The 14,391-nt window shown below is 37.1% G+C and overlaps 1 protein-coding gene across 1 annotated transcript; it reads left to right on the top strand.

Annotated features, from left to right (window-relative positions):
- Positions 1–5,652: 5,652 nt before the first annotated feature.
- LOC134822432 (uncharacterized) lies at positions 5,653–13,315 on the top strand. Its single transcript, XM_063833489.1, has 11 exons — positions 5,653–5,773; positions 6,048–6,142; positions 6,300–6,426; positions 9,578–9,686; positions 9,913–10,040; positions 10,335–10,491; positions 10,732–10,841; positions 11,174–11,229; positions 11,392–11,563; positions 11,807–11,928; positions 12,875–13,315. Exons 1-11 carry the CDS (start codon positions 5,716–5,718, stop codon positions 12,965–12,967), a joined length of 1,227 nt encoding a protein of 408 aa, XP_063689559.1. The 5' UTR covers positions 5,653–5,715; the 3' UTR covers positions 12,968–13,315.
- Positions 13,316–14,391: the final 1,076 nt, after the last annotated feature.

Here is a 14,391-nt window from a genome sequence, read left to right as displayed (position 1 = left end):
GATCAAACTGATAACATTTTCAATTGTTATATTGTTAAGATTGGCGTTCAAAATTGCACGCGAATGTATTACAATAACACAGAAACATCGTCTTTGATCATCTCTATCTCTAAACCATTCTGTCGTGCCATTCTGGAAATTTGCACACATAAAGTTAAGATGATGTCCAATATATTCTGAGTTTTCTGGGAGGGCTAATAATGAGGTTCTCTTGCAGTGGTCTGTCGAAAACTGATTACTTTACGCACATTTTATAGTCAACTTTATTACGTGTCAGTACTCAGTAATAAAGTGAATGATGGAGTATTATATTTGTGGTAGTGTTTTAATCTAACTAATAACCTAATTTGTTTATCTCAATGATATCTTATATTTATAAACTTAATGGATAAAGCAAAAACATTAAGCTGGGTGTGGGTTCGAACCTCACCGGGATTTGAAATCGAAGATTTCAACCCCCGGTGAGGTTCGAACCCACACCCAGCTCACTACTCACATTGAAAGCATCCAAACAGTCCACCGATCTCATGATCGAGCTATTGTGGTAACTAATCTTTCTAATACTATGTGTTATTATATTCTGTTACAATGCACTATTCTATCAAATCTCTAATATTTTCAATGCTTACAATCGGCGTTCAATGCTTACATCTTACAATTGGCGTTAAAAATTGCACGCGAATGTATTAAAATAACACAGAAACATCGTGTTTGATCATCTCTATCTCGAAACCATCTTGTCGAGCCATTCTGAAAATTTGCACACATAAAGTTGAGATGATTTCCAATATATTCTCAGTTTTCTGGGTAGGATAAAAATGAAGTTCTCTTGCAGTGGTCTGTCGAAAACTGATTACTTTACGCACATTTGATAGTCAACTTCATCAAAAAGTTAACTGATCAAATTTATACTGGGATGCAGAACAAAGGATTCTCTTTAAAACTGAAACATGAACTAATGATATGCCAAGTAAAGATAGAGCTGGAAGCCAATGGGAATCATGATGAAATATTTGCCTGGCAACACTCAGCGCGCGAAAAATCTCTAGTGCAATGCGCTTCCAGTGGTCCCATCGTGCCCCTGGTTTAAAGTTCTGACTAAAGATTGATTAAAAATGGAATTGTCAACTAACACGATAAATGAAGAAGGAATTTAAACAGGCAACTAAGAATTTGCTTCATGGGTCATGTGCTGACATGCACCCTGTTAGCGTTCACGTGCACCCTCTCAGTTTCTCATTTGATCTCGTGCAGATGCAGCAGCTAGGTGCCGACCAGAGTAACAGGCCACTGTTAGAACAGTGATTATTGAACGTATGATAGATAACAACCGATACTACAGCGGTGGATTCAAATGTCACCTGGTCAAACCCGGGATGGACTATTTACATCATAATCGTCCCAACGGCTCCTGGCACATGGTAAAACCCGGTAAGCTCGGGAAGTTGGGTCAAACTTAACCCTAATTGTCATGTCCTCAGTCCTCCTGTAGGTTTTACCTTATGAATTTATAAAATTCACTAGTGTAGTTATAGTATGGTGACACTTGAAAGCCACGAACTTTAGTTGCTCAAAGCTATCAAGATTAGGGTTGCCAACCGATATTATCGGCAAAAATTTCCCAAAAATCATTATCGATTATCGCGAAAATTTCGAGAATTATCGCGATAATCAACAAATTTTATTATGGTAAAATGGCCAACATTTAACATATTTTTCGAATCTATTTCTCAGTTTGTAAAGTTAAAACCCAGTGCTAATGCTAGCATAATTTTTAGTGTGATGGTATGTGTGTATGAATTTGTGGCAGTGAAAATTGAAATGTTGCATTATTGTATCTAGTAGGTAACTTGGAGGTTGTATGGTCAGACGTAGTTAGTGTTGTTTGTTGAAGCACGGAAAGGAACTCAGACTGCAACGAGACTACAAAACCCGTTGGAGCTCGCTGTGCAGGAGAGCTATGACCGGATAACTGATGCAGTGCACGGAATTTTAGATGACTTGGAGCTAGGCAATCTAAAACTGGAGCACGAGAGACTGACTTAGCTAAAGACATTACAAAGACTCTCGCACCGTTAAAGACTGTAACTGAGTTTTTTGTGTAAAAGAGACAGCATGCTAGCTCAAGCAGAAGTGATTATTAAGTTTATTCACAGTTAGCTAGGGGAACTTAATTCTTGTCATGTCCACCTGTAGGTTCCACCAGGATCTCGAATTTATAACGTTCATTAGTATAGTAGTATAGTGACATTCGAAAACCACGAACTTTCGTTATCGAACTTTAGTACGTAAATCGTCCGATAGTCAGTGAGATGAGGAGTAATTGGTTTACAAATACAATAGCTCAAAGCTATTAAGATAAGCCCGAAGCGATTCGACTTCGAATGAAATCTACTGGAAATCCATTCATTACGGCCGTGAATCAAAATAGGATTTCTATCGTGGGAATAGCTACAGAGGTATGGAACTATGATCATTATGAAAAACCCCGGCACCGGTCATATCCGGCGGTTTTTACATTTAAGAGCCGACTAGCTCCTAGACAGCTATTGACAGCCTGACAGGGCGGCTCACTCAAATTTGAACTGTGACACGTCCAAATTCCACGTTAAATTGGGATTTTAATGTATTAACCAGATTCATTATAAATAACATTTATGTCACGATAATCAATATGACCATCAGCTGGTTAGGTTAACGTGAAAATATGCGATAAATTGCTGGTATGGTGGTCAGCCTCACAGAGCTAGCTCCATGAGGCTGGTAAACAAACCAGCAGGACAATAAGAAAATGTAAAACATGTCCCGTCAATAGGTCTCAGCGAACCTTAACATTAGTTGAAATATTCTCCTTAGCATCACGAGGCTATTGCAAGCCGAGAGATGTATAAAAAACATATAACCGTTATCCAATGGTGATTATAAGGAGACAACTCGTCTCTATTGCCCACTTTAAACAAAGAAACATTCATCGTACCTTGTTTTATTACACCAATAACAGAGGCGGCTCGTGGGAGCTGGCTGGCAGTTTTGTTGGGGGTCCAATCGATGGACTGGGGGGGAGGGGGGCTTGGGAGCCGGCTCAAGCTGATCCCTCCAAACTACCGATTACATTACACACAGGGCCTTGTAAATGTAATGTGTAACACTTTACAGGCGACAGCAAACAAAAACAAAAACTTATAACATGGGCGAAACAGGACACCACACGTGTACGATCTCAGCCGCGCAGTATCACAACAGTCAATAGTTCAAAGGGTCCTGGACCCCCAAATCGAGGCAAATCATAATAGATTACCTGTAGTGGGATGCGCACGATGTGCTTTGTAACGTTTACAATTAACTATGTGTTAAAACTGCGCAGCTGAGTAGTCCAGAGGTAGGGTTGGACTCCCTACAACACAAAATTTCACGAAGATCATGCGTGCGCTTACATTAAAACGTATGATAGTAAACGAAGACCTTTATATTGCGATTTGTTATTTCCTAACACTATTACTAATTACTATTTCTATTTTAAGCACCAGCCACCAGATAATAATTTAAAGGCGTCCACGGACGCCTGGACGCCCTAAATAGCCGCCTCTGACCAATAAACATATGCCCATGTAGAGTGTAGACTATTCAAGATAGCCGTTGCAACGTTCTAAGGTTATCTCTGAAAGTTAACATTTCTTACTCCTTATAATGCAGGGTGGACTCGCTGGTTATGTGATATACCTTATCGGACCTTATTTGAACGGACATTAAATGAACGGACATAACTATGAAGGGACATAATTATGAAGGGACATTAAAATGAACGCTCGAAGGCATTCAAAACCATGAAAAATCCAAATTTTTTCATCTTTTTTTTTGTGTTTCAAAAATTTTAGCAGATAATTTGTAAATTTATTTTTCATACAATTACAATGAGCAAGAAAGGCAGTCGTTAAGCAGTAAAAAATGCCAAAAGTGTCTATGATTATGAAAGTTTTGTCAAAACAACAAATACGAAATATGACCAGATTTTATGATCATATCACAGGTCATCTTCCTCAAATAGGTTATGAGGTTATCGTGCATTAAATATTCCATGCGTGAAGCATCATATCAGAAATAATTGTAATACCTGCTTTTTGAAAAAAAAATTTTTATTTGACCTCCTGCATTTGTGTAAATTTTTGCAGTGTGTGGAGGTAAATAATAACTCCGAAGAAGTGAACGAGGGAGCCGAAGATCAAGAAAGTGATCATGCCATAATTTGATACTTAGAATATTTAAAAATTGTATAATATCTCGTTTTTCATTGATCCAATGATATAGTTTAGTCCGAATCCGATGATAGAAATTATAGTTGACTGAAATTAAAAAGTTGTCATATCCTAAACATGAGTTTGCAGTGGAATAATTTCTCTCTTGCTGCTGAAGTCAGCAAGGCTCAGATTTTTGACGTTTGCCATTATTATTCCAAATTATTCCAGTTCTCTTAGTCTGAGGATCAAACTTGCACATTCTCCTTTAAATCCGAGGGCTAAATATCACGTTCTTTATAATTATATGGAACTAATTACATCCACAGCCTTCCGAATGTAGGTACGGTCCGACAAAAATATTTTCGGCTCATAATGCTCATGGTAGCATGAAACATAAACAAAAGTAGTTTCCAGAAAAACTTTGAAAATAATTTCGATTTAGAAAATTTTCGGTCCGAGTCATTCTCGATAGGTTCAAGGAAAGTGCCTCAATATATAAGTTACTCTCCTTTTTTTTTATATAAACATAACTTTTATAATAATTCTTACGTAATAATTATAATAATTTTCTATTATCAATAGAAGCCGCACAGACTTACTATCTACACACAAACCAACTAGTAATTTTCATAACCCTAATCCTACGAACCAGTGCATCCCTAATTCATAATTCGTGTAACAACATCATGAAGAAGAGTCTGTTTAGATCTTATTAACACTCAAGATTATTAATATATATGCTATTGTTTTGCCTGACGAGCCTGTCGCTCCCTAATCTATCTATACTAACAAGCTAGTTAACGAATTTATGACATCTAACTTAGCTCTGCAAATACATTAAATCTTTCGCCGCAAAGTCACCGCGATTTTGCCTAGTTTGACTTTTGTATCAAGACACTTATTTTACTTCGGTGAATTCCAAGAGCAACAATGTTACACAAGTGCAACCAGCCAATAACAGGAAGCTGGAGGATTTATTTGGCCAGTGACGGTTAAGGTAGTGTGTACCATACTTTCTTCGCCCGAGACTTTGTTGCAATGTGCAGCGGAGTGACACGTGCTTTGCTCAAGGCGTCCATCGCACGAACACCGTGTGGAATATTTAGTTAAGTAATCTAAGTATTAAGAAAAAGGACCTCGGTCAAGAACTATAAGCCGTCGCCGAAAAATAAAGCACTATACCTGCATTGATATAGTCTATATAACAGGAGAGTTAGAATTAACCCAAATATCAGGGACACGAATGACTACTCCAGGATTTAAGAAACTAAACTTTCAACACTCTATATAACTCTCATCGTGTTCTGAATCTAAGATGCAGGCGTTTCTCTCGTTTCATATTACTGTAGACTCCTTTCGATGGGGACATGATTGATTTGAGAAGTAACTATAAATAGCAGAGCTCATTTTTAATTTTACCATTCATTTTTAACTTGCGTATCGGTTATAGTATTAAAAGGCTAGAGTTGGTTTTATCAAAATGACACGCCTCGTTGCTATCACCCTTCTGGGATTGATTTACGTGCTCTGCGCTAGTGGTAAGTTAAGTTAAAATTTAAGCTTCAAGCTTCGTTTTTTGTTCTTATCATATGTGAGTCCTTACAGTTATAGTTATACAATATATGAGTCCTTACACAATATATGAGTTCTTATACAAAAATGATTTTCGAAAAATTTGGTTATTAAGTCTAATAGTAATAAGCCCTTGCTATGGCATTCAAAAACATTTTTAATGATCTTGCGGTATATCTATTCAGAAATATGCCCAATTAAAACTTGAGCAAAATATCAATTCTCAATTCTTTCTTACAGCGCAAGGAAGCTGTTTTGTCCAGGATTTCGACTACCAAGGAGCTGATATCAAGAAAATAACAAACGTCGACTCTGCCGAATCCTGTCTTGCTATGGTTTGTACAATCTTTAAACTTTTTTCAATTTAAATAAGTTTTAATTTTTAAAAGTAAATCTGAAAATCTTATACAGAAAACATCCATAATCTGTCCTGACTATTTTCACTTTTTTTCTCAAAATTATGGCTTTAAAAACACAATCACATACTTTCAGTGCGGAAAACAAACAGGATGTCTGTCGATGACGTACTATGGCACCGACTGCTGGTTGAAGAACCTCATGTACGGTCAGAACCCCGCCCCAAAAGTTGGATGTGTCAGCGCTAACCTTGCCTGTCAAGGTAGGACTAATACATTTTTGGACACGTGACAAAAATGAAAAACCAACCAATCAGCTTTGATTAATGATTATTGCCCGATCAAATCCCAAATTACTCTAGTAGCAGAGAGGAGTTGAGTGTGCACTTCAATGTCCACAATTTTTGACCACACAGGGTCTTTCATTAGGTCATTCCAAACCAAAATCATCTAGGTAGCAATTTTGTATCGCTAGTCCCAGTCCTACAGGGCGAAATTTCTAAATTGCCCTCAGGCGCCAATTTGGGATTTTTGTATCTCGGCTTCTAAAAGACTTAGAGACTTGAATATTGGCTTAAAATAACGGCAATACCCTTATTTATATACAAGTTATGAAGCAATATAAGGTCTCAAGTGCCTAGTTTTAAAGATATTTACGAAAAACTGTTTTTTGGCTCATCGCAGCCGGAATTATCGGATTATTTTTATATCTCGAGCTAGAAATGTCGTAGAAACTTCTCCGATATTGAAAAATATTCGCAATGAGCACATTTATGTAAGACTTATGAATCATTGTATGCTCTAAAATGCTTATTTGTAGAGATATTAGCAAAAATCGGTAATTTTGGCTACACCAATACAAATTTGGTAATTCGTTTTGTCTTTTTTTTGCAAATTTTCACGTTGCAATTTTCAAGATGCGGTTTGTGGCTATCGATAGGGCTTTATATGCTATTGTATGGTTTTGATACAATCCTTCAGCACCTAGGACATAGGCAATAGGGGTCACAAACCCTGAAATGTCAGGAACTGGGCAGTGGCCGAGATAAATATTTGATAATTACTTGGACTCTTGACTCACATTCATCTTTTCAACGGTTAGTTAGACATCTTAAACCAGTATTGAACGTTGAGTAAAACTTCTAATCCATTTGTAGCTCAGGTCATGTGCCCCAGAAAAACACGCCTGAGTGACAGTGGGCCTTATCGATCATGAACCGCAAATCACAAGGGCATTCGTACTCTTGGCTTAAATTGGCTCTTCGTTAGTATCATCAATTAGGTTTCTAACTTCTATATCATCTGCCTGTCCAGTGTCCATCCGTCTCTTTGAGATTCATTATTAATTCAAGTTCAGTCATTTCGTTTCTGTTCAACTGTAGGCGTAATGAGGGACTTCAGTCCAGCAATAAAGTCAATATCTCTAGATTTAGCAATATTTGGTTTCGCTACTTTTAAGGTAATTGTGTTCAGCAAGCAAGGTTGTAAGTTTTCAGCCCTACGCCCCTACTGCCCGAAAATATTGCCCCCACCCCCGGGGCACTAGTAATACTGGAGCACTGGTAATGCACATGGTATAATGCTGATTTTTTGCTTAACATAGCTCATTTTAAAGTTCCTTTTTCAGCAGTCTTCCCTATCATAATTCATACTGGCATAAAAACAGATTCACCTCCTTTATCTCTAGATATAATATTGAACCTGGGCTCTACAGGTTATCGAATATCCACCAACCTCTTGCCCCAATTGTCAGCCTAAGGACCTCTGGCACCTGCAACTTTGGGTCCCAGAACTTCGGGCCCAATGATACCTGTCCCTCAGTGACTTTGTGCCCCACATAATTCTAATTTATGACTCAATGTAAATTGTAAATGCTGAGATGGACATTAGATAACCTGTATCTATCGCTAAATTATTTACTATTATTATTGTATTGCTGTGTAAATTTGATTCTAATTCTAATTATAATTCTGTAGAGCCCAGGTTCAAGATTATATTTAGAGATAAAGGAGGTGAATCTGTTTTTATGCCAGTATGAAATGGTACACTGCTGAAAAAGGAACTTTAAAATGAGCTATGTTAAGCAAAAAATCAGCATTGTACCATGTGCATTACCAGTGCTCCAGTATAACTAGTGCCCCGGGGGTGGGGGCAATATTTTGAGGCAGTAGGGGCGTAGGGCTGGAAACTTACAACCTTGCTTGCTGAACACAATTACCTTAAAAGTAGCGAAACCAAATATTGCTAAATCTAGAGATATTGACTTTATTGCTGGACTGAAGTCCCTCATTACGCCTACAGTTGAACAGAAACGAAATGACTGAACTTGAATTAATAATGAATCTCAAAGAGACGGATGGACACTGGACAGGCAGATGATATATAGAAGTTAGAAACCTAATTGATGATACTAACGAAGAGCCAATTTAAGCCAAGAGTACGAATGCCCTTGTGATTTGCGGCTCATGATCGATAAGGCCCACTGTCACTCAGGCGTGTTTTTCTGGGGCACATGACCTGAGCTACAAATGGATTAGAAGTTTTACTCAACGTTCAATACTGGTTTAAGATGTCTAACTAACCGTTGAAAAGATGAATGTGAGTCAAGAGTCCAAGTAATTATCAAATATTTATCTCGGCCACTGCCCAGTTCCTGACATTTCAGGGTTTGTGACCCCTATTGCCTATGTCCTAGGTACTGAAGGATTGTATCAAAACCATACAATAGCATATAAAGCCCTATCGATAGCCACAAACCGCATCTTGAAAATTGCAACGTGAAAATTTGCAAAAAAAAGACAAAACGAATTACCAAATTTGTATTGGTGTAGCCAAAATTACCGATTTTTGCTAATATCTCTACAAATAAGCATTTTAGAGCATACAATGATTCATAAGTCTTATATAAATGTGCTCATTGCGAATATTTTTCAATATCGGAGAAGTTTCTACGACCTTTCTAGCTCGAGATATAAAAATAATCCGATAATTCCGGCTGCGATGAGCCAAAAAACAGTTTTTCGTAAATATCTTTAAAACTAGGCACTTGAGACCTTATATTGCTTCATAACTTGTATATAAATAAGGGTATTGCCGTTATTTTAAGCCAATATTCAAGTCTCTAAGTCTTTTAGAAGCCGAGATACAAAAATCCCAAATTGGCGCCTGAGGGCAATTTAGAAATTTCGCCCTGTAGGACTGGGACTAGCGATACAAAATTGCTACCTAGATGATTTTGGTTTGGAATGACCTATTGAAAGACCCTGTGTGGTCAAAAATTGTGGACATTGAAGTGCACACTCAACTCCTCTCTGCTACTAGAGTAAATTCACTGTCAAAAATATGTTTCACACTCTCACCTCCCCACCAGAATCAACATCTTTTAATGAAGTTAAAATAAACTGATAATTTCAGGTGCAATGATGAACAACAACTGCGTAAAAACTAACTTCGACTTCTGGGGAGCTGACATTAAGAAGGTCTCTGGTGTTTCGTCTGTCATGGATTGTGTTGAAGAAGCCAGGTCAGATCTCTATCAGTATTTCAGCCATTGTACAATTTCAATTGTCCCATAATTGTTACACGAAAGAGAAAAAGTCATTATTTTGTATTATATTCATTATTTTTCGTACGCGAATAAATCTGAAATTCCTCTGACCCATACGTCCACCCGTAGCGTCCATTCTTAACTGCACAAAAAGTGATGTTTATTTGATATTTCATTGACGGTAAAGATATAAACCCCACAGGAAAACCCAAGATGCAAAGTCTGTGGCGTTTGTTAAGGTCAATGGAGACTGCTGGGTCAAGTATTCGGAGAACGGAGCCAGACCTGAAGATAACGATCGAGTCGATAGTGTTGCTTTATCTTGCCTCGGTATGTATTTTAACCCAAGGATTTATTTCTCTGTGTGAGATGAATATTTTAGAGCCGTGCGTTGTGTTGTAGGTTTATATATTGACGATCTTTCAATATTTCATATAAATATTTTACGGGTATCATAACAAGATTTTTCTGGAGTATCCCAGCACCTTTACTAAGCTATTCTTGTATTGTGTTCGGGCATATGTGATGTTCTTTAAAAGTCTAAACTTTAACTGAATTGAAAATAAAGCTCCCAACCGACATCATCCACTGTAAAACTCAGATTCTCGTTCATTTTTACCTCAGACGGAGTAGCAGCTCAAGTGTCGTCTGGTAATGACTGTGTTGATGAAGGAGTTGACTACCGGGGTGCTGATATTAAGAACGTTAACCCCATCTACACTATCGAGGAGTGTGAAGCGCTCTGCTACGTAGAGGACAGTTGTGTTTCACTTACTCACAGGTTACGTGGCTGCAGATCTTTTGTAGAAATGCTAAGTGTCTCAGTTTTCTGAGTTTTGCTCCCAACCAATGTTTTTAATGGCTGAAATAAAGTACCACCACTGTTGAAGGGTATTCTTCTAACAGTTTCTGACTGACTTGAATGTCCTGCACAGCGGTTTGAAGCTTCTTTAAATTATTTTTATTCTTATTGTATTGCTGTGTAAATTAAATTCTAATTCTAATAATTCTATTAATTCAGACCATCGACTCAGGACTGTTGGTTGAAGAGCAAACCTAATGGTGAAAACGGAAAATCAGCTCAAGATACTGTGAACAGTATCAACTTGAGCTGTTTCCTTGTAAACAGCGGTGAGTATAAAGTAGAGTATAAAGTAGAGTATAAAGTAGAGTATAAAGTAGAGTATAAAGTAGAGTATAATGTAGATCTTGGAGCATTTGACAAGGCTCATATTTCATGGTTGAGTGCCTTCATGGTGACAACTCAAAAATTAAAAAACTTGATCTTTCTCTATAGCATCGCCTAAGACTCTTAAAGTTAAATCGTAAGTGGACATTAGGATTGTAAGAATTTGTTTTTTGAGGCACAACATCTATCAACAATCTGAAGCTACTAGCCGGAATAAAAATCTTCTCCCATTGTGACAATCGTCCTTCTAATGATAACTATGGAATCTTTATAGTCGAAGAGGGATGTGTAAAAGAAAGCTACGATTTCCGTGGAGCTGACATCAAACGGGTATGATATATTTAATAAAATACAATTTCTGAGCGGTACTGATTTCGCGAGAAGTCTTCTACGTTTAGGCATATTACAGTGTGAGTAAAGATAAAATAAGCCAACATTTTCGAAAATAAAACCAAAAGTCTAAACATCTTCTCGACCTGAACCACATCTCAGGTTGATAACGTAGTGTCCATAGAGGACTGTTCAGCATTGTGTGCTGACCAGGCTGGCTGTGTTTCTGTGACCCAACAACCATCCACCTCCCGGTGCTGGCTGAAGAACAAAGAGTTCGGTGCTGATCCTCAGGCTATGGCAGGAGTTAACAGCAGAAATCTCAAATGTGGAGGTTAATTGCGCGTTAATTAGTTGATTGCTTATTATTTATTAATTTCATGATCGTGTAGGTTAGTTTATCAAATTATTTTAATTCTTCTTATCGACAGCTTTATTTCCTTCATTTCCATGTTGACCCTGGTGCTGAAGTTTTAATTGCTGATAATGATTATGGTAGTATGTGGTCCCATCTTTGATTTCATTATATAAATGACGATGTTTGTTAAAATTCTATATAATTATGTCACTCTCCCAGATGTTTGGTGCATGCACCTGGGTAGTTTCCTTTATTCTTACGCTTCCCGAACTAAATATGTAAACTTGGAGGATGCTCAAAAAGCTTGCGTGGAAAACGACGCCTGCAAGGGTATCACCCAGGTAACAGAGTAATTAATTAATTAATTAATCAATTACTTAATTGATTAATTAATTATCACCCAGGTAACAGAGTAACTAATTAATTAATTAATTAATTACTTAATTATTCAATTGATTAATTAATTATGACCCAAGTAACAGAGTAATTAATTAATTAATTACCACCCTAGATTCGACATTCACATGATTCAAAACATATTGCATTTGTTTGTGTTTATTGATTTCAAAGTAACTGTATCGCTATTATAGTATTATATTGCGCGAGACTTTCTTCTATCTTACTATATATAAAGCGAGACGATATATATCTGACACCACGGCATCAACTTTAACGCGACTTTCTGCAAAAACCGTAAAAGATATACAACTGAAACTTTTTTGGCTGGGTAAAATGCTTTAATGGCCTCCAAATCAGCATGAAAAAATAAAAAATTGGCCAAGGAATAATGATTTTAGAGCCGAAAATGTGTACCCCCAAGTGGTGTCAAAAACGCCAATTAAATAGGTAATAATTATTTTAGTATTTTAAGTCTTGACACCATTTAGGGTTATATTATACGGGCTCCTGCTAGTTATAATAACTAGCAGGAACCCGTCTAACCTTAAAGTTAATAAAACAATTATTACATATTTAATTCGCGTTTTTGACATCACTTGTGGTACCAAATTTTGGGCTCTAAAACTCCTATTTCTTGGCCAATTTTTTATTTCTTCATGCTGATTTGAAGGCCATTAAAGCATTTGACCCAGTCAAAAAAGTTTCAGTTGTATATCTTTGACGGTTTTTGCAGAAATTCGCGTTAAAGTTGATGCCGTGGTGTCAGTAAAATGGCACGGATAAATATATATATATCGTCTCGCTTTATATATAGTAAGATGTGTTGGTTTAACTTTAAGTTTAAGAAAACACTTAAATTTAGGCCTTTATTAACAAATCAAATTTCAGGAACCGTATAGCAGCAACAAATATACTTTGAGACAAGGACCTGTCATCCACGATTGGAGTCCTACTAACGAAACATCGTGGACCCTTTGCTAATCAACTGATCAGTCAGTTATAAGTATGCAGAACGAAATGTGAATGAATAATTTCTCGTTAATAGAACAATACGAAGCATCAAAAATAAAAAATGTTAGTAATTTTTATCTGTTTTAACCGAGAGTTGATAGGACTTAGTCGTATTGTTTTTGTAAGAGTTGGGCGGTTTTTTTAGTGAGCATCAATATTATGAGAATGTAACCAGAATTTTATTTGGTTTTACTTTGATTTTAATCAATATATGTCATATGTGGCAATTACATCGATGTTCACGTTTTTCCGTCTTAATTTTTGTTGATAAAATGTTTCATTATAAGTCCAATTTACTTGAAATTAAAACAGCATCAACATCGGCATTTTTATTCTTTCAAATATTTAATTTGTAAGGTCTGTGAGAGTGACACAAGTCGCCATCAAGTTACTGGAAGCAGTATAACCGGAGAAATGTTGATGCAATGAAAATTTTGAATATGTCCTACCGGTAGGACATTTTCGAATTTCAGCTTTCATTGACCCAAATTTCACTATTTTGACTGATTTTGTTTTTCAATGACCATCTATCGAGACATGTTTGTGGTGCTGAAAGTTCTATTCCCAAAGAAAGCTTTGATGAACGTAAAAACATCACAATATATGAGGAGAGTTTCAATAAAATATATATTAGATCATGTGTATGTGTTTTCACTAAAGACCAAACATTCACAATGATATTTCTCGACATGAAAAGTTATTCGGAAATTAATTTTGATACGATCAAGGGTTAAGTGCACGGCATGTTAACGACAATTATCAGATAAAATCAAACTAACGAGTGTAGGTCAGTCGAGAAAAGACAATGAACTAATGAAGAGCACGTGACACATCACACCTCACCTAATTCTAAGGGAAAAGGACGTTTGTTGCGTGAGTAAACCGTGTTCAATCAGGATCCTAACATTGGTCACATAAGTTGGCACGTGGCATCTGGTGATTTGACTCGAGCAAACGGATCACACAGAAAAAGGCACGAGAAACATGCTCTGGTCGTGAGGAATACCTTAATTATAATCATTCCCGACCGTTGGGAACATGATTCGAACGTCTAGGAAATAGACGATTGCTGCTGCTCAAGCAGTGATCTACAAAATTAAAATTAACGTATTTGATGACGACACAAGTTATAACAAACAATCATATCCTATCTACGTCACCTCCATTGGAAGCAGCGGCGGAGAACAGTCTCTGGGAAAGTTGGCTGACAAGTGCAAGATAGCACCACCCTATTAAGTATGAAGGAGTGGAATGACCTAGAATGTTTTGTTGTCCCAGCTGGATTGCCATTCTGGTTAGATGGAGTCGCTGACTTCACTGTCTCCAGCGATGAATCATACAAATCAGTCCGTTTTTACCAGGAGTGGACTAAGGACGACCTGGGCATGACATGG

This window comes from Bolinopsis microptera, chromosome 10 (genome assembly GCF_026151205.1).
Source record: "Bolinopsis microptera isolate Bmic1 chromosome 10, MBARI_Bmic_1.0, whole genome shotgun sequence".
Lineage (NCBI taxonomy): Eukaryota > Metazoa > Ctenophora > Tentaculata > Lobata > Bolinopsidae > Bolinopsis > Bolinopsis microptera.
This window is presented reverse-complemented; position numbering and strand designations above follow the sequence as displayed.

Bases quoted from the DNA above. Each gene is read 5' to 3' on its own strand.
- LOC134822432 (XM_063833489.1), top strand. From the start codon at position 5,716: ATGACACGCCTCGTTGCTATCACCCTTCTGGGATTGATTTACGTGCTC. The intron at 6,427-9,577 runs GTAGGACTAATA...TGATAATTTCAG, and splicing joins CGCTAACCTTGCCTGTCAAG to GTGCAATGATGAACAACAAC. The intron at 11,230-11,391 runs GTATGATATATT...ACCACATCTCAG, and splicing joins GTGGAGCTGACATCAAACGG to GTTGATAACGTAGTGTCCAT.